Source organism: Homalodisca vitripennis, chromosome 3 (assembly GCF_021130785.1).
Source record: "Homalodisca vitripennis isolate AUS2020 chromosome 3, UT_GWSS_2.1, whole genome shotgun sequence".
NCBI classification, from domain to species: Eukaryota; Metazoa; Arthropoda; class Insecta; order Hemiptera; family Cicadellidae; genus Homalodisca; species Homalodisca vitripennis.
In genome coordinates this window covers 193055451-193077507 of record NC_060209.1, presented here as the reverse complement: position 1 = coordinate 193077507, position 22057 = coordinate 193055451, and the positions used below count along the sequence as shown (strand labels likewise).

The following is a 22057-nucleotide window of genomic DNA, read 5'->3' as shown; positions in this document are numbered from 1 at the left end:
AGATGTTTGTTTTGGTCGAACACTCCAAATATATCATCAATATAACGAATCCAAATTCTAACGAAAGTAATCTTCAACAAAAGTTTAAACTTGGCACATAAAAATGTTTGCAATTTCACCACGGTTTGTGTGCTCTGTGCAGGACGAACAGCTGGAGCCAGGGTGTGGACCCAAGGCTACAGTCGATGTTGACGGAGTTGGAGGCAAGTCTGCGCTGTGTGGTGCTGCGTACACAAGACCAGTCCATCTCTCCTTCAGCCAGCCTAGCTGGTAAACTTGTAAATATTAGGCGTAAGAACTAAAAATGAACACCTTTGCTTAATAAAAAATTTAAAATGCCCTTATTTGTTTGTAAAGACGACTAATAAATATGTAAAATGCAAACTTCTACAGTTAATGATTTTGAGAAATGTTTACTAATTTAAAAATTTTATAATTTAATTCTATTATTGAAAACTAACTACAGTTTTAGGGCTCGGTGCGTATATAGTCTACCTCGTAAAATTGCAGTGTGGAGGTGTGCAGGACGTTCAAAGGTTCAGTTCAGGAAATAACAGTACAATTTAAATGCTTAAAAGAATAGTCCACCTCGTAAAATGTTAGTGTCCGACTGAAAATCTTTTTCTCATTCTACAACAACTATCAAACTAATGTTAAGGACGGTTCGAGTGCTGCAAAAACTGCCCGCGCTTATCCACAGTACGTGCTCTGTTATTTTCCATTTGGCTCGTCTGCCGTAGAGATGGGTGGTATATAACGTATTAGTGTCGGTAACATCGGTATTCAGTGGTAACCTATTACCAGGATAACTGTTATCAGTAACACCCTGTTATTTCAGTAACAGGTGAGCAGAATGGTTTGGCGTTCTCATAACGTTATAACAGCCGAGGCTGTTATCGTGCAAGTAATCAGGCTACAAACCGACCAGTTCTGCTAACGTTTTTTCTGGTATTACATTACTGAGAAACCAATGACGTTGTGGAGACAGCTGGATGGTGCAGACGGGACAGGGAATAAAACATCAGATTGTGTGGGAAATAATAAAAAAATAAATAACTTTATCAACAAATAAAAACAGACTTGACTTTGTAAATATGAAAACCCAACCTGTACTCTTAATTACATTTTCGTATACTATGTCTAAATAGCCCACTCATTTAGATTTAGTCTGACTCAGTTTATTTGCAACTTAATAACGTCGGTTCGGTTACAGCATGATGACAATACTGAGCTTGGGTCAGCTGGTAACACAATACCACGGTAACAGGTTAACCCTTAGCCCTCTGATTACTTTTTACAAAGTATTCCTCACAGATCGAATGTCCACTTTAATGGACACAGCCATTTTTCCCACCAGGTATTATTTTATTCTTGCTCTTTGTTTCCTTACAGCTCGTAAGTCCACTTGAGTGGACATACTCGAATTCCACGAGCACTCTCAAGTCCACTATATTGGCCACTATATTCAACAGCTGTTAATAATGTTTTAAAAACATATGTTTCTCTCTATAAAGTGCTGCAGTCTGTTATTAAAGTGTCAACTATTGATCACATGGACGTGTTTATTTTTCTCACAACATTATTTAGTCTATAACCTCACTTTCATTTTTTGTGTGACCGATAGTAGCCTACTGTAGTGTTTTCACTTTAGTTTCTTGCTATTTGATCTTTAGTGCATAATAGTTGAGTTTCAATGATATTTATAGTTTTTAATAGTAGTTTCTGTTGTATAGTCAGTGAACAATAATGGATGAAATGGAAAAATCTAGGTGAAGATGGCATATTGGATGAACTCGAGTGTGATTTCAGTACATGACAGTGATGTTGAGTCAAAATATTGGCGAAGAGTTTGAAGTGTTAGTTCACTCAGAAATTGACCGTGAAGATTACGAACATTCAGATGAAGAAAACGAAAGCTCTTGAACAGCAAGGAGCAGAAGGGAGTAGATGATGACGAGTTTGTTGCAGAGAATAGCGATTGGAGAGAATGGATGGTAGGTGATTCAGCTTTTCTCAGGTTTCAATGGTCCAATAATAGTGGATTTAAACCACCAAATCACATGACACCAAACACCCCATTTAGAATATTTTCAATTGTTTTTTTTACGGATGAACTATTGAATGAAATAGTTAAAGAAACGAATAGGTATGCAAACGAAAAAAATCACGAAACACACCCCCTTTGAGGAAAACGATCCATATGGTGGACGTGGAAAGACCTTACTTTAGTAGAACTGAAAGCATTTTTAGGAGTGCTCATTAACATGGCCATGAATCCTAAACCAGAGATCGATGATTATTTTTCAGTAGACTGGCTTGATTATCAGCCGTTTTTTAAAGATGTGTTCTCCAGAGACAGATTTAGTCAGATTTTTTGGAATCTGCATGTGTCCCCCCCCCCTCCCCAAGGTCCAGCACAAGGAAAACCTTGACTCGATTTGGCAAAGTTAGAAATGTTGTGTTGTATTTAGATCGCAAGTTTAGAGAACACTATGTTCCAAGAAACAAAGTCAGCATTGACGAAAGCACTGTAGGCTTCAAAGGGAAAGTGCTTTTCAAAGTCTACAATAAAGATAAGCCTGTGAAATGGGGCATAAAAAGTCTTTGTACTGTCAGAATCCTGTTCCGGATATATATGTGCCTTAGAGCCATATTTTGGGAAAAAACACCACAAGTAGTTTAGAACGGCAAGGACCTGTCTGTTACCCAGCAGAATAGTTCTACACTTAGTGAACAAGATAAAAAGAAAACATATGGTAATATCGAGGGCCTGCATGTATTTTGTGATAGGTACTATACAAACTTGGAACTGGCTAGGAAACTGTATGATTTAAAAGTACACATAACGGGGACTATAATGAGAAATAGATTAGGTTTGCCTGATCAAGTTAGGCCTAAGACAAAGAAAAACAATACCACTCCACTCAAGTTGAAAAAAAGGTGACATTAAGTCTTTTAGGAAGGAAGATAAATACCATGTATTGCTATGGAAAGACTCCAATGACGTGACAATGCTTAGCACATTATATGACAACACAACACAAAACAGTGAGGCGCACTGTAAAAAATGGCATGGTTGAAAGAAGTGAGGAAAGCCTACAGTGATATGTAAGTATAATAAGTCGATGGGAGGGGTGGATTTAGCGGATCAGTACATTTCAAGCTATGCATTTACACGAAAGTCAGTGAAATGGTGGCGAAAAGTTTTTTTTCTGGTTACTCGAAACAGGGATTGTAAATGCATTTTTACTCTACAATATGAACCAGGGACAGGGAAAAAGAGAGGCAGAGGAAATTCAGAAAACAACTAGTCAAAGGACTAGTTGGTAATGTAAGAAACTCGAAAAAACGGGGAAGACCGTCAGACATGCAAGATGACGAAAGACTGAACGGTAAGCTACATATCCTTGAACTGTTACCGTACCCAAAAGACTGTTGTGTATGCAGTGACAGGGGTGTTGGTGGGACTAGAAAACGTAGTAAGTACTGTTGCAAAACTTGTACCTCAAAACCAGTTATGTGTGTTGAAAACTGTTTTGAAAAGTACCACACTTCAAAGAAAGTTAAGGACTAAACACTAATATTGCTGTCATTTCATTATTATAGTATTAAGTATTGATTTATTGTATTGTTATTACTAAGCTTTATTTAAAAAAGTCATTTTACTGTAAGCTGTAAATAAAAAAGTTTTAATTATCAACAAAACTGTGTGTTATGTGGATTTTTAAATTTTTAAAATACCTATTACATCACATCAGTTAAAATCACCAGACTAATTCCGAGCAGCTGATGATTGTATGTCAAAATGGCGCCGAGCTGAATGAGACCAGCAATACGTCCACTATAGTGGACATTTGATCTGGAGGAATATGCAAAGGTAAAATTTATAACAGGCTGTTTAGTAATGGGTTCCGTCCACTATAGTGGACTTTCAAGGGCAAAAGGTTTGGAACGCAATAACAAGTAACCGCGTTATTTTGTTACTAGGTTATTAACAAATAACGGTATTTCTCATCTCTATCTGCCGTTTAGTATGGGGTTTATATCGGCAACACTGTAAAACGATAGCGAGCGCCCTCTGTCTTATCGTGGGTTAGCAGGTCGAAGACCTAAAAAAATCCGTTCAAAGTCACAAATGTTCATTTCTTTCTCTTACAAAAATTTTTAATGTTTGCAAACATAGGGTTATTAACCTTGATTTATTTACAACAAATATGTACAAATATTTCAAGTCGAACGTGACAAAAAAAAATGTTTGTTTGTTGTGGTTGAAGTTGTTGTTTTTATTATATGCAGCATAATACACATTACTCGTAACTGTTACTATTTTCACTGGACAATTGCGTGTCTGACCAAAAATATTTGAGTCATTCATGATCAAGATAAAAGCCGATCTAATATCAGCATTTTTATAAAGTGTTAATTAAGTTTCTAAGAAATAGTGTGGTTTTCAGAAATAAAGCTATCTGAGTTTCATGAATAATGTTTTTATTTAGAACGATACTAATGCTAGACTGTATTCACCATTTTTTTACAATCGAATGTCAGTAACGCTAGAAGTGAGGAAGGAAGGGGTTATGTAATAGATTTAGTCCTAACAATAAGAAGTACTCTTTTGTTTGTTATCAGCAGTAATAAGCCGTACGCGCTGCAGTGTGACGGCAAGCCACACGTACTGGCAATTGTGGCAAGGCCTAGTCCAAGCTCTGTACCCGTGATTGTATACGTGTATGATATTGAGGAATGAAATTACTCATTATTTCATGACAATTTAATAGTGTCATATTTGTCCGAGCCATTGAGTTGACTGTGGGTTGTTGTAGATATTATGTCTGTGGAGATTATGACTTTGGTATTACCTTCTGTGGTGCCTGACCCACTATTCGAGCCATTGAGTAGACTGCGGCAATTATGTCTGTGGAGATTATGACTATGGTATTCCCTGCTGTGGTGTCTGACGCAAGATCCGAGCCATTGAGCTGACTGTGGCATGTTGTAGATATTATGTCTGTGGAGATTATGACTATGGTATTCCCTGCTGTGGTGTCTGACGCAAGATCCGAGCCATTGAGCTGACTGTGGCATGTTGTAGATATTATGTCCGTGGAGATTATGACTATGGTATTTCCTTCTGTGGTGTCTGACCCACGATCCGAGTCATTGAGTCGACTGCGGCATGTTGTAGATATTATGTCTGTGGAGATTATGACTATGGTATTCCCTGCTGTGGTGTCTGACCCACGATCCGAGCCATTGAGTCGACTGCGGCAATTATGTCTGTGGAGATTATGACTATGGTATTCCCTGCTGTGGTGTCTGATGCAAGATCCGAGCCATTGAGCTGACTGTGGCATGTTGTAGAAATTATGTCTGTGGAGATTATGACTAAGGTATTCCCTGCTGTGGTGTCTCACGCAAGATCCGAGCAATTGAGTTCACTGTGGCATGTTGTAGATATTATGTCTGTGGAGATTATGACTAAGGTATTCCCTGCTGTGGTGTCTCACGCAAGATCCGAGCAATTGAGTTCACTGTTGCATGTTGTAGAAATTATGTCTGTGGAGATTATGACTAAGGTATTCCCTGCTGTGGTGTCTGACGCAAGATCCGAGCCATTGAGCTGACTGTGGCATGTTGTAGATATTATGTCTGTGGAGATTATGACTATGGTATTCCCTGCTGTGGTGTCTGACCCACGATCCGAGCCATTGAGTCGACTGCGGCAATTATGTCTGTGGAGATTATGACTATGGTATTCCCTGCTGTGGTGTCTGACGCAAGATCCGAGCCATTGAGCTGACTGTGGCATGTTGTAGATATTATGTCTGTGGAGATTATGACTATGGTATTCCCTGCTGTGGTGTCTGACCCACGATCCGAGCCATTGAGTCGACTGCGGCAATTATGTCTGTGGAGATTATGACTATGGTATTCCCTGCTGTGGTGTCTGACGCAAGATCCGAGCCATTGAGCTGACTGTGGCATGTTGTAGATATTATGTCTGTGGAGATTATGACTATGGTATTCCCTGCTGTGGTGTCTGACCCACGATCCGAGCCATTGAGTCGACTGCGGCAATTATGTCTGTGGAGATTATGACTATGGTATTCCCTGCTGTAGTGTCTGACCCACGATCCGAGCCATTGAGCTGACTGTGGCATGTTGTAGATATTATGTCCGTGGAGATTATGACTATGGTATTTCTTTCTGTGGTGTCTGACGCACGATCCGAGCCATTGAGTCGACTGCGGCAAATATGTCTGTGGAGATTATGACTAAGGTATTCCCTGCTGTGGTGTCTCACGCAAGATCCGAGCAATTGAGTTCACTGTGGCATGTTGTAGAAATTATGTCTGTGGAGATTATGACTATTTATTCCCTTCTGTAGTGTGTGACGTACGATCGAAGCCATTGAGCTGGCTGTGGCATGTTGTAGAAATTATGTCTGTGGAGATTATGACTATGGTTATTCCCTTCTGTAGTGTCTGACGCACGATTGAAGCCATTGAGCTGACTGTGGCATGTTGTAGAAATTATTCCCTTCTGTGGTATCTAACCCACAATCTGAGTGTTGAGTTGACTGTGGCCTGTTGTAGAGATTATGACTGTGGAGGACGAGCTGCAGTTTTGGAAAGGATGTTGGAACCAGGCGAGAAAGAAAATTGACCAAGAACGAGCTAAAGGTTTTACAGAAGCACTGGAGCCGTTAGCTACAGCCTTCAGGTACTTTATAATGCATATGCTTAATGCAGATATAATCAGAGGGCTGTACATCAAACCCTAAGTTAGTTTGTAAAGTAAAATCAATGGTTTTAAAACTAATTCGCAAACAGTAAAGTTTTTAATTATTAACTGCATAATAAAAATAAATGTTTTCTCTTTATGTATAAGTTCAATGTATATCACAATATAATGTTGCATTACAATTATTTTCATAGAATTAAGGATTTTAAAATCACTGACAAAAATAAAATATAATTGAAAGGACAGATTTTCAGTTGTCTACATAAATATGGACTACAAAGCAAATGTGTTCTGTCCAATTTGCTCTAAATACATCAGTTCCAAACCTATTTCCATTTACATCAAAGTAGACTTTCTCCATTTTGAATAGCCTACTTCAGAGATTTTAGAAACAGAAAATATTCCAGTTATTTTAGTTTACTAAATCAATATGCTTGTTTCGCTTTTGGGAGAATACCAAATATATAGGAAACATATTTCGTTTAACATCGAACTGGTAATCAACATTATAATGTAGATCTTAATCGTTTTACAAGTGAGAATCGTCATTATAATGTGGATATGACACGCACATGTTTTAATTTGATAGTCCATATAGTACATCATAAATCAACACTACCACAACTATGTACATACCTTTTGAAACAGAAAGAATTTTTTATTTCAATAGTGAAATTCATTTTGCTGTTTTAGCAACAGTGATGTCACAGTGACGTTATAAATCTTGCCAGAAATATCGTCATAATCTAGCCTTTTGATAAAGCTTGTTACAGCTTTGTTTTAGGCCACAACATGCTAAATTTGGGTATATTTTGGAAATATTTTGTGTAAAAATTGAGAAATTGGTTGTTGATTTATTGTTTTGTAGAGTATATAATTCTCTAAATTTTGGTATATTTAGGAAATATGTAGTTAGTGCAAGTATTATATTTTTTGAAAATTATACTAACAAATTTAGGCTTTCGTGTACTATTTGTGATTTTTACAATATAATTTATATTCTTCAGAGACGCTGGATACCATTATAAATTTTCTGAAAGTAGCTAAAATAAAGAATAAATTAGCTCAGATATTTATAATATTATCACACTTTACCAGAGGCGATACCACTACATAACAAGTTTTTGTTTTATCTTAATTTATGGTTTATTCGTAATGTTTTATACTATAATTATCTCAACATTCTCCCTAAAACAATATGTATCACGTACAGATTTATAGTAAAAATGTATGCAAGTAAGGGTACAAAACATTCAAAAATGACTGCCAGTTCGAGGGTTAACGATCGTTATTAAATTTCTCATATTGAAAAAGTATTATTTAAAACCATTGCAAGTAAACCAATGTTCTGGTGGGGCAGGCAGCTGGACAGGATGGAATTACCAGAGGCTGAGGATGTGCTGGAGACAGCGCACGTGGTGCTGGACGATCTCTGGAAGCTGGACGAGTTCCAGTACCCACAGCAGAGGATGGAACATCTCATGGAGGTCATTGGTATGTTCAGTAGCGTTCAGGAACAAAGACAAAACGTCCAAAAGAACATTTTCCAGTTGCCAGCGACACACAGATACAATACTGAAAATATGAATAAGTCGATTAAAATATAATACTAGGAAACAAATAAAGAAGCGATGAAAATAGAATAGAATAGAATATTTATTCACCAATCATACATGCATTTGGGCCCGCTAAGTTGGAACTTGTTAGCGGGGTCCACTAATAACAGTTTTTGTGATATACTGGTGGAAAAATAAATAAAATTATTGTATAACTAGTGGCACAAGTGGGCAAATCCACGACAGCGATCAAAAAGTGGCTACTTATTTATACATCTGTACTGCTGTCCCCAATGAAATTAATCTGACAGCAGTTTTATATTGCAGTTCTAAATTAATAATTATAGCTTACGTTTATTATACTTAAAATGATTTGATATAATAACCACGTGAGGGTATACCGTATGCAGTGTTCGTGGAAGGGGTGAATAACTTCCTCCCCCCCCCGGTCCCTCACACTACAAAAAACTGTTGCACCAGCTGCGAATCGCAAGACTACAGCGTACGGTGGTTACACGTACAGACTATTCCGTTGAAAACCAACCTTGCATATTCAATATTTTGTTGTACGAATAAATTAAACAACAGTTCACCTTCCCTTAGTGCAGCGTCTGGAATCTGACGCTGTTACAGACTTGAATCCTGGGTTCTAGAATTATGTTTACTCGGTCACTCCACCGTGCTTAGAGATCGTGTCTAAAACATCGTTGACGCTGCAGTAAGAGGAAGGTGAACTGGAGCTTGACTCAACATTCAATAAATTTCCACCGGTCTTGTGTTGGACATTGTGAAAAATTATTGATCAAAATTATATTTGTGTTATCTCCAAATTAGCCGTTCTCAAATCATTATACTTCCAATTTAAATGTGCGTAATTTTTACTTCAAGCGTTTCGACTTACTTAAGCCAATAAATGAGACAAAATGTCAAAGCTCCGTATCTGCATTGACCTTATGAGTCACAGTCTAAGCCTATATGACTGCCTTATAAATGCATATGCCTAATCGTCTAGACATATTTAGTTACATCCTAATAATAATATTATAAAAGCGAAAGTGCCTTTGTTTGTTTGTATTGTTTTCACGCGTAATTGTGCTAACATTCTAAATGGACATTATTTCGAAAATCCCTCTGGCCTACGCCACACTGGTCTTTAAAGTGGCGAAAATCACATCTTGTTCTCTAAAGTTCGGAAATAATAATTGAATGAGTCTGTAAAATGTAATAAACTGTTCAAAGTAAGCATTATTTTGTGACAGCACACACATTTTACCACTATTTTCAATTTGTTTATATGTGTAAATTCTCTAAGGAGTAACGATTAATGTTCATCACAGTTTTTAGATTTCAGGAATTAGGTAAGTATTACTCTACCATAGAAATGTACCTTATAAAATGTGCTAATAGATAAGATGGTTAGAATTTCCACTCTAAAGACAGCCTTTGAAGGAGTCCGCGAGAACTATGCAAGATGAAAGTTCACTGGAATGTGTCTTTGAATTAAGGTACCAATTCTAGCTCTAAATGTTCTAAAATATTAAAAATATTTTTTCAGTTTATAAAGGAACAAACACAAAAATAGATTATAGTTAATGTACTTTTAACTGTTCATGTTTAACAAATATTAGGTATTAAATATAAAAGATAAAGTTTACCACCTAACAAACTGGTATAAAAGCCATTTAAGTTGTCTTATAACAAAAGTACGCTTCTCTGATCTGTTACATATATTTTCATGATCTGTAAACAAGGCAAAATCAACTACGGAACTAAAAATGCTAAAAGCGGAATAAGCTACGATTACCATAAATTTAATATACATTTTTGACGTATTTTCTTGATCATCGTAACAAGGCAAACTCAACTTTGGCGTGGGAAATATAATTCATACGAACCAAAAGTGCTCATACAACTGTAGAACCTACTAAATTGCGTGCGAAGACACGGCTAACTAGATTAGTATGTTATACATTTGTTTAGCAATTTTAAAATCACTTTATAAAAATTAGATCAAAGCTTGTTAGTTTTTTAATGACATGTTAATAAAAGAATACCCGAACAAAGTTCTAGCCTGTCAGCAAACAACAATAGAGACTTTTTGAGATTAGGGGATTATTAAATAAAGAAAAATCTAGTGAAGCACATTAGATGTGTTGATATTAAGAAATAAAATAAGAATTAGGTAGAAAAGGAGAAATACTCATATTTTAAACGTCTAGATAGAAGGAACAAAAGAACCGGAAGTTACTATTAGAAATAAATATATAGGCAGGAATACTTTTAGTGAGCATCTGAAAATTTACAGACCAGTTATTATTTTTAAGATTGCGTATAATGAATTTGGTTTAATTTTACTTGGAATAAAAGTTCCAAAAATTTGTATTATTATTGTCTCGTGCATTTTTAATTTTTGAACATTGACGTTTTATTACACACGAAACGGTCAAAAATCTCAATTAACTATAGATTTAATCTGTTCTTAACACACAAAAATGCGTTTTTATTACATTTTAAAATACATCTGATCATGTCTTATATACAAAAACTTATACACCTCTTGTTATATTATTAACGTAATTAAATTATGTTTTTTGCAGGTAAAACTGTAACGCGGTTCATACAACAGAAAACAAAGTCGGAAAACATTTGGGAAGGAGATTTTATCGAAGTGGAAGCCAAACTGTTGATGGTAAAATTTGACTCTTGGTTCTTTATTGTGACGTTAAAATTATAATTTTAATAAATTGAGTTGGGTGCACAAGCTACAAATTCACGTAAGAATACGTGATATATATATATATATATATATATAATATATATATATATAATATTTAATAAGCTATGGTATTCGACTATTCTATCACTGATTTCCTTATAGAGGGTGTCTACATGTAAAAAAATGTGAAAAGTGTTTATATAAACATGGATCCGGAAATGCTTCGTTAGCGGGTTATGACTAGCAAAAGATTTCGTCCGAATTTCAGATCACCATGTAAAAACGAGCCTTGAAATTATGGTAGATTAAGGGAGCGAATTCAATAGTTTCTTACCTGATACACTGAATACCTACACGTCCCCAGAACTGACCTTGAATATACCTTTTTTTCACCTTTGGGCAACAATAACTTTGTTATTTTACCAAGAATTATGAGTTCGATACTGATGCCCGTCACTGTTTAGAAGTTGGTTGAGCGTTAGCGAATAGTCAAATGGATCTTATAAGTAATCATGATGACAACGAAAAATTAGGATAAAAAAAATAAATTTGTAAACAAACATGTGACATATTAATACATAGTGGCCTAACAATTCTAACACGATCATCAATTTTTTAGGATTTTTATAACTTAAAAATTGGTATGAAAACCCAACTTAATTAACAAAAATGTGAATATACCATGTGATGAGATATCTGAAGAAATATTTCATCTTTAGACTTTAGATTTTGCATGGACCTTCAATTTATTGTACATAAAAAGAATGAGCTCTATAATGATGCATGTCCATCCGAGTTGGTGTTAAGCTGATCAACAAGCTCCCTGATGAAATCAAAAATTTGAATGAACCAACAAAATTTAAAGCTCGATTGAGACACTTTTTGGTGTCGAGGGTGTTTTACTCAGTGGAAGAGTTTATGATGAGCCGCTGGGATGAAATTTAAAGTAATTGGATCATCCTCTATTTCTGGTGGTAAAATGTAGAAGATAAAATGTAGAAGGCTGTAAGTATGAGTCTTAGGAATGAATGTGGACTGTGTATGAACGGGTATGAATGAGTGCAATTTAAAATAGGTGTAAATATTTCAAAATAATCTATTTTGACGATTGTATGCAATTTTTATAATTGTTGACACAATAAAAAGTATTATTATTATTATTATTATTTTTGGAATTTTATGGAGTGTTATTGAAGCTCAATCTATCAATCAATTGTAGGCTGACACTATTTTTTTTGTCTGCCGGGTTGTCGTAAAAGTTGTATTCCGTCTGATCTCAAGAACGAATTGTGCTTGCGACTTCGTGATACACGATACATAATGTACCAATGTGACGAAATGACACACTAACACATGTACGTGTATCTGTGACAGTGTCTCGGCTCGTGTAACAAGTGGATCCAGACCTGCGAGCGACTCACCACACTGTTCTGGCCCAACTATTCACTTCACCGATGGTCCGGTCTCTGCCCTACCGGCCCGTACACATTTCTAGATTTTACATGCGACTTGAAGAGGTAATAATAGATTAGACTTTATTCGACTGCAGTATAATAAGCGGCCACCAACACAATCGGATTATGATGGTCGGTTTTAAATATCGATACTATCGAATACGACATTTGACCTACAGATATTCAAAATTAATCATTGCCAATTTTTTCTTAAAAATGTATTTTTTTTACCCAATTAGTGGTTAAAACTATATAAAACAGTTCTTAAAACATTTTTGTTCATAATTTACATAAAAATGTTTAGATTTTTTTTCGTAATCCTTTTTTTTCAGTACTTTTCCTACAACTAACCTTACCCGTTAACTTTAATTGTTTTCAGTGTTTGTTTACTATTAGTAGTTTTTCAAGTGAGAAGGTAATGAATGGACAACTTAAAATTTGCCCCTTCAAACAACTCAAACTGTTTGGATTTTGATACCATAACTAATGATCACAATTATTGTTCTAATAAGCAAACAATGAACATCATTTCAGGAAAAACTATTTCTAATGACGATGTCAATAATCAAAACTAGTGGCAAATCGAAACAACTAGAAACAAAAGACATTTGTCAACAGCCAACGTTTCAGATGTTAAGAAAACCTTGTAGACCTACAGAGTACGTTGCAAAAACTGCTAGACCTATTGAATTGCACAACAGATTTGAAATGCTGAGTAACGCCAACCTAGGCTCTGAAGAAGAAACGATGAATGACGACAAATGTAGGACGAAGGTGAGGCCTCCACCTATATTTGTCCCCAACATTGTCAACATAAGTAAAATGATGGTAAACATTGAACAAGTAATTAAAAAAGAGTCATATTCATTTAAATGCATAGCTAGAGATAAAGTAAAAATTAACACTGATACTATTGAAGCCTACCGCGCATTAGTCAAACATTTAACTAACATGAAAGTAAAGCTTCCATACATACCAAATAAAGGGTGACAGAGCTTATAGAGTAGTGCTTAAGAATATGCACTTCTCTACGGAACCCCAGGAAATTAAAACAGCTATAGAAGCTTATAACCACAAAGTTAGGAATGTGTCGAACCTTAGAAGTAGCAAATCTAAAGATCCACTATCAATTTTTTTTGTAGACTTAGAGCCAGCATTAAACAACAAAGACATTTTTAAAATTGAATTCCTACTAAATGCCAAAATTGTACTTGAGCGAGCCCCCTTACAAACGTAATGATGTGGTGCAGTGCAAAAAGTGTCAAAGATATGGGCACACAAAGGCTTACTGCTGGTACCAAAACCGCTGGTGTAAAATGCGGCTCAGATCATGATACTAGCAGCTGTAATAAATCTGTAAATGTTCCTCCCAAATGTGTATTATGTGGTGGTGAGCACCCAGCCAACTATAAAGGTTGCTCTATTTACAAAGATATTAAGAAAAAGGCTTTTCCACCTCTAAGACCAGCGTTAAAAAAAGACACTCCTCCTCCAGTGCAAGATCGAGAAGTAGATGGACCTATATCTGTTCGTACTTAAAATTCAACAGGTAATCAGTCTCAACCAGTATCACCAACCTTATCTTATGCTAGAGTGGCATCAGGTCAATCAAATGTAGAAGCAAATCACAATCTGAATCAAATAATTGATGGATTTTTTAAATAAGTTCGAAATGATGATGTCTCAACAAGCCCAGCAAATAGGTACATTGATTAACCTATTGACGACTGTCATATCAAAACTAAAATGAATAGATTTTATAGGATTGGACTCTGGAAATGCCAATGGCTTGGCACGACATGGCCAAGATATTCAACTTTTTATTTCAATACACAAAATAGATATTATGTTAATTTCTGAGACCCACTTTACAAACTTAAATTTTTTCAAAATCCCAAATTTTACTTTTTATTCTACCAAACCACCCTGACAATAACGGCGCATGGAGGTAGCGCTGTGCTAATCAGAAAACAAATAAAACATTATGAATTACCTAGATTTCAAGAAGATCATATTCAAGCTACAAGCATAGTGGTTGAGTACTGGATGGAACCACTTACATTTCTGGTTGTTTACTGTCCCCCGAGGCACAATATTACCAAACTTCAATTCAACGAATTTTTCGAAACTTTAGGGCCTCGTTTTGTAGCAGGTGGTGACTTTAAATGCCAAACATGTCATGTGGGGTTCAAGGTTGATTAACCCTAGAGGTAGAAATTTTGTTAAATTGCATGAATGACAATCACTTGAGTTACGTATCTACAGGGGAACCAACCTATTGGCCTTCAGATCCCAACAAAATTCCAGATCTTCTTGATTTCTTTGTTACTGGAGGTATTTCTCCTAACTACTATATGGAGGCTGTTTCATCTCTTGATTTGTCGTCCGATCACTCTCCCGGTCATCCTATCAATAAGTTCATCATTTGTATTGAAAGAAAAGGCAGCGTCCTTATTGAATAAAGGCACAAACTGGGTGAAGTTTCGTGAAACGTTAAATGACAGTTTAAGACTTAATATATCACTTAAAACAAGAGAGGAAATAGACAACGCTGTGGAAATTTTTAATTATACTGTTCAGAAATCTGCTTGGAGTGCAACGCCCTGAACTTAATAATACAACGTGTGGCAATATCAATTACCCAATATATATTAAGCAGCACATTGCTCAAAAACGTCGCTTACGAAGAATATGGCAAAATTCTAGAAATGTAAGAGATAAAACAATGTTTAACAGAGCATCAAGACAGTTAAAGATTTTGCTTAAAAACTTAAAAAACATATGGTTTCAAGAATTCACTTCAAATCTCTCCCCAACTGAAGCAACAGACTATTCTTTATGGAAAGTAACAAAAAGCACAAAGAAACCGCAAGTGCCCATTCCTCCAATATCTAAACCAGATGGTTCTTGGGCGAAAAGTAATAGAGAGGAAAACTGATTTGTTTGCTGCATATTTTAGTAATGTTTTCAAACCATACCCTGTAGATAACAACTTTGATAATAGACATGTTGTAAAGGAGTTTCTTGATTCACCTAATAACCAACTCTCACTACCTATTGGCTCCTTTAAAACCATCTGAAATATATGATGAGATTAAAAATCTTAATCCCAAAAAGGCCCCTGGTTATGAGTTAATAACAGGTAAGATACTACAAGAGCTTCCTAGGAAAGCCATACTCTTTCTTACCTTCGTATTTAATGCTATTTTGAGGCTTGAATACTTCCCATCACAATGGAAGGTTGGCTCAAGTTATTGTTGTTCCTAAGCCAGGAAAACCTCAAAACGAAGTAATGTCCTACAGGCCAATCAGTCTACTACCTATACCTTCTAAATTATATTCGAAAAGTTATTTTTAAAACGACTTCAGGTTTTTATAACTGAATGCAATTTAATTCCCAATCATCAGTTTGGTTTTCAGAGTGCACCACTCCACTATCGAACAAGTCCATAGAGTAGCTAATATAATAAGGCAAGATTTGGAATCAAGAAAATTTTGTTCTGCAGCATTTCTCGATGTGAGTCAAGCCTTTGACAAAGTGTGGCATGAAGGGCTTCTATTTAAAATAAAAAGTCATCTACCTCACACTGTTTACAACATTATAAAATCTTATTTAGAACGAAGGTATTTTCAAATCAAGTTTGATGATTGTCTTTCAGATCTGAAAGAAATAAACTCTGGTGTACCTCAGGGAAGTGTACTAGGGCCAGTGCTGTACTTAATTTTCACTGCAGACATTCCAACTAATCAAAATTCTTTGACAGCAACATTCGCCGATGACACTGCCGTACTGGCATCCCACTCCAACCATGTTGTAGCGTCACAAATTCTACAAACTAACTTAAATTCTATCACAGTTTGGCTTAAAACTTGGAGAATTAAAGTGAATGAAACTAAATCTGTTCACGTCACATTTACGTTGAAACATGACACCTGTCCACCAGTGTTTTTTAAACAACATTCAAATTCCTCAAAGAAATGAAGCTAAGTATCTGGGTGTACATCTCGATAGGAAGCTGACTTGGAAACCACACATATGGAACAAAAGGCTCCAATTAAATTCAAAATTCTCAAAACTAAATTGGCTTTTTGGGAACAAATCCCATTTATCAATAGAAAGCAAACTATTGTTGTACAAGACTGTTCTAAAGCCCATCTGGACGTACGGAATTCAACTGTGGGGAGTTGCTTCTACATCAAATATTGAAATTATACAGCGTTTCCAATCTAAAGTTCTCCGAAAGATATTACAGGCCCCATGGTATGTTCGTAATGAAGTCATTCACAGAGACACGAATATCCCTTTTGTTACTGAAGAAATTCCAAAGTTCTGCATCAAGTATCAAAACAAATTAAACTCTCATCCTAACTACTTGGCTATTAATCTGCTGGACAACAGTGAACATCAATTTCGGCTAAAAAGACATGATTTCTTAAACTTAGCTGATCGATTTTAAAGATGAACAATCTCTTAAATGTTTATGTTAATTAAGGTTAATGAACTTTGATTAACCATGTCCTTAAGATTTATCATCAAATTTACTTATTGTTTGTTGTATATAAACAGATTGTAAATAAATTAAAGTAAAAAAAAAAAAAAAAAAAAAAAAAAAAAAAAAAAAAAAATTTCTTCTCTTTAGACCAGTGATGCCATACCAGCTGTTGTTATTTCGTTCATGTAGGAGAAGGTTAGTGACAACGACAAGAAGAATGGCAATGAATATGCAAATGTAATTGTTTTGTAGCAATTATATATTATATTTTAATTGGTTACATTAATATTTATACTTTAACTTCTAAGATTGAAAACTATCCAAACCACATTGTTTTTTGAAATATCTATTGCGTTATTTAGTCCGACATTTTGCTTTCAGTTCTTTGTATGGTCATGAGTATCGATGATTTCAGATCCTTCGATAATCATCATCGGATTGTGTTGGTGGCCGCTTATTATACTGCACCCTTATTCATACTTGCACTTTTATAAAATGTTATACAATGTAATTTACTGAACCCTTTATAATATGGTTTATTATACTTACACATTGCAGTAGCTCATTCTTATGGTCTTAAACATGTGAATGACTTGTCCTTAAAGGTTTTTAATCTAACAGCTATTGTATTTTTAGACTTCTTTTACCTGACGTATAACTGGGATGCCGGAGACAATATTTTCTTTTTAAATGGCAATACCCAGCAATACTGAGATAAGTAATGGCCGTAGAAGGGATATCCCATCTTGGGATCAAATCTGTATGAAGCATATCTCATTTCGAGAACTATTTACAAATAATTGGACTTTACGAATAAGGGTAGTGTTTTCAAGGCCTAGTCAGAGAAGGAAACAGCTTCAATAGGTTAGGTGGAATCTCTACTACCTGTTGAAGAGTGTCTAATATTTTATTAGTTCCGAGAACCATTTACAAATAATTGGACTTTACGCCTAAGGGTAGTTTGTTCAAGGACTAGTCAGAGAAGGAAACAGCTTCAATAGGTTAGGTGGAATCTCTACTATTTGTTGAAGAGTTTCTAACATTTTATTAGTTCCGAGAACCATTTACAAATAATTGGACTTTACGCCTAAGGGTAGTTTGTTCAAGGACTAGTCAGAGAAGGAAACAGCTTCAATAGGTTAGGTGGAATCTCTACTATTTGTTGAAGAGTGTCTAATATTTTATTAGTTCCGAGAACCATTTACAAATAATTGAACTTTACGCCTAAGGGTAATTTGTTCAAGGACTAGTCAGAGAAGGAAACAGCTTCAATAGGTTAGGTGGAATCTCTACTATTTGTTGAAGAGTGTCTAATATTTTATTAGTTCCGAGAACCATTTACAAATAATTGAACTTTACGCCTAAGGGTAGTTTGTTCAAGGACTAGTCAGAGAAGGAAACAGCTTCAATAGGTTAGGTGGAATCTCTACTACTTGTTGAAGAGTGTCTAATATTTTATTAGTTCCGAGAACCATTTACAAATAATTGAACTTTACGCCTAAGGGTAGTTTGTTCAAGGACTAGTCAGAGAAGGAAACAGCTTCAATAGGTTAGGTGGAATCTCTACTATTTGTTGTAGAGCTTCTAATATTTTATTAGTTGCTGTTAAATTATTTGAGGTGGGAAAGAGCAGTGAAGTCGGTATCTATAGCTCTTTTTGTTAGTCTTTAACCATTTTAAATTAGGTTCAGTCAAAACTACATTACAGCCATTATAGTCTTTTTCGTGATTGAACCATAAATATTCAAATTTTTACACCTAAATTTTGAATGAGAATAACTTTATAGCAGACAGTCAGACGATAAATTATGCAAGAGAAAACGACACTGTATACTGCATTGCTTACCTGACAAATAAAATGTTGACGTTTGCAGAGTAATTTATGAACACCCTGTATCACGTTTGCAATTCCACGTGTGCTCGATCACAATGGTACATCGGCTGATACATTAAAATGCTTTTTTGAATCATATTGTTCCTGTGTTTTCTAGTTTATTAATTGTAGTTTCAATCTTTATTTAATACAAGTCTAGTGAGCTAAAACAATAAAAATACAAGATTTCAACACAATTCTTATATATTTATATATATATATAAATAGAGAAAATCATACTGTAAGGTTCTTTATTGTTGAGACAGGTTTGCCAGTTCTATATAAAATTAATTAATACCTACTTTAGGCAATACGTTTATTTAATTTTAATTTTATTTATTTACTTTAAAATTATAAAATACAATATTGGTGTGTTTTAGATTTTGAACATACGCACGGTGGACAGACAGCTGACTAAGTTGCTTTCTCCAACAGAACAAGCCCAGTTAGATACTTCTGCCAATTTTAACCCATTCTCAGGTATATCTGTAGTTTTCATCACTTTCATTAGAAAATATTAGCTAAAAGTTCATACTTTCATATACAATCTGTTTGAAAACTAAACTCCTTAGTTTTAATTTGCCATTGGTTTGTATAAAGTGACAGACTTTTTAATTTGTGATGTTTTATTCATCAACTATCAAAATGTTGGTGCCGTTGGCAAGCCTGCTTGAAATTGACAAGCGTTCAGTGCAGTGATTACTCTTCATCAAAGACGCAGTGTGTTATTTGAATAGTATAACCTGAGTCTGCTGTAACATTTCAGCGAAACTTCAGACGTGAGTTTGTTGGTGAACCACTTCAGCAAAGAATATCCGTAATTGGCCAAGTCCTTGAACGAATCCGATGGTGTTTTAAAAGCGAAATCTTCAGGTAGACCAAGAAGTTCTGGGGCAGTAGCTCAGACACTAAGTAGATAGGCCGTGTTGATGGAGTGTGTCTTTTCCCCATGTGGTAGATAGTGAGGTAAAAAGGCGTATTTTTCCAACAACCACATCCACTTTCTACAGTATCCATGCTCTCCGTAAAATTGGATAGGGAGAACTGGCCCAGTTTTTGGTCACAACAGAGCCCACTTGACTTCTACTTTTGGGTCACATAAAAGATGTTGTGTATACTTAAAACGTATGTTGCTTAGATCCGTGACATCAACCGTTTATGGGAAAGAAACGTAGCGACAATTGCGTCCGTGATACCTGATATGCAGTGAAATATTGTCCAAGAAGTGGAATATTGTCTAAGGAGTGGAATATTGTCCAAGGAGTAGAATATTGTCCAAGGAGTGGAATATTGTCCAAGAAGTGGAATATTGTCCAAGGAGTGGAATATTGTCCAAGGAGTGGAATATTGTCCAAGGAGTAGAATATTGTCCAAGGAGTGGAATATTGTCCAGAAGTAGAATATTGTCCAAGGAGTGGAATATTGTCTAAGGAGTGGAATATTGTCCAGAAGTAGAATATTGTCCAAGGAGTGGAATATTGTCAAGAAGTGGAATATTGTCCAAGAAGTGGAATATTGTCTAAGGAGTGAAATATTGTCCAAGGAGTGGAATATTGTCCAAGGAGTGGAATATTGTTCAAGGAGTGGAATATTGTCCAGAAGAAGTGGAATATTGTCCAAGGAAGTGGAATATTGTCCAAGGAGTGGAATATTGTCCAGAAGTAGGAATATTGTCCAAGGAGTGGAATATTGTCCAAGAAGTAGAATATTGTCCAAGAAGTGGAATATTGTCCAAGAATGGATGTAATATTGTCTCAGCGTGCGCAACAAACAAACCCCTCGTTGAGAATTACTAACGTTAAAAGATCGAAGGTAGTTTATGTAATTGTGTGTACTCGTTGGTGCAGTTTTTCACCAATTTCGTTATTACATCTATACATTAAACGCTGGTGTTTTTTTTAAATCCCTTCTATTGATATTGTACACATTTTTTGTCATTGTTGGTTTGACTTTGGACTATAATACTAATGGGTACGGTAATATAATGACTACCCAAAAATGTACTTCATTGTTAAATGGTCTAAAAGAATGTACAGTCTAGTGGACTTCATGCAACTGTACTTATATTATAGTGAGTGCACGTGTTGTAGAGCACGTCATACCATTTTCCTCTTCTGAGCTGGGCATAAGCTGAAAAAGAACCTTCACTTTCTTTAAGCTACCTATACACTAGACAAAGCGATCGCTCGTCGACCACAATCTGACTACAGGCAAATCACGTTGCCAGTTGTCTCTTTGCCGTAGCAAACGAACAGGCAATCTCTCGTTTGGCAAACCATCCCTTAGTAATTTTTCGGTTCGTTATCAAGCAACAACAGATAACTCAGTACATTGAGCGATTTTGGGAAATTTGGCGCAAGCAATCAGATTCTTGATCGACGAGCGGCCGCTTTGTCTAATACATGAATGCTTTTACGAATCCTCTTATACGGTACTTTCTCATACTGTTCTTGTATCTTTCATATGCCAACATATGGTCCACTACATTTTGTTAATTATTATTACTAGATATAGTTACAACTGAGTGCAAGATCAGCTCATTAAAACCAATCTACATTTTTCCGATGTGCAGGTGTGAATGCTGTCCAGTACAACCCGTACACAGAGCCGATGTGGCAAGCCGCAGTGCGCCAGTTCGAACTACACATCCAGCCTGCGGAAGAGAGGGTCGCTGCCAAACTCAAGCATCAGCTCAGAAACGCCAATCTGAACACACTTCAGGTAACTGAGGCGCTCGCTAAGAATTGATCTCAAGTCTTACTTGCGATTTTTATCCAGATCATCCCATAAATTACTAACGGAAAATTATATAATTCCTCAAATGAAATATTGATCAATAATTACACTACTTTTTATTGAAATTATGTGATTGTCTCGGATAGATTTTTGAAAATGAAGGAGCAAATGTAAAATCGATGCAGTTAAATTTGTAAATCAGAACTTAACAGTTCACTAAATAAATTTACACTGATTCTTCAACAAAAAATGTACCTACGTACAAAATAGTACATGATATAGTGAAAGCGACGTGATATCATAACCTAATCTTGGATTGCATACGGTTATAAATCGCCTAAAGGACTTCTACACGAATGAAATAAATTTGCACAACTGACACTCCTTAATATAATAAAACATTCCATAAAATGATGAATAATCCAATCGCACGTATTATCCCACTGTATACATTAACGTTATAAACGAACTCTTTCTCTCTCTAA

At 35.6% G+C, this 22057-nt stretch overlaps 1 protein-coding gene across 1 annotated transcript in view; it reads left to right on the top strand.

The window, feature by feature from the left end:
- LOC124358534 (cytoplasmic dynein 2 heavy chain 1) overlaps window positions 1-22057 on the top strand; it is a 181093-nt gene that overhangs the window by 7390 nt on the left and 151646 nt on the right. Inside the window, exons 5-13 of the mRNA XM_046810833.1 lie at window positions 143-270; window positions 3268-3392; window positions 6597-6723; window positions 8105-8238; window positions 10898-10989; window positions 12391-12533; window positions 18838-18895; window positions 19217-19316; window positions 21409-21557. Of these exons, the coding sequence (XP_046666789.1) occupies window positions 143-270; window positions 3268-3392; window positions 6597-6723; window positions 8105-8238; window positions 10898-10989; window positions 12391-12533; window positions 18838-18895; window positions 19217-19316; window positions 21409-21557 (1056 nt within the window). The remainder of the gene's footprint in view (window positions 1-142; window positions 271-3267; window positions 3393-6596; window positions 6724-8104; window positions 8239-10897; window positions 10990-12390; window positions 12534-18837; window positions 18896-19216; window positions 19317-21408; window positions 21558-22057) is intronic.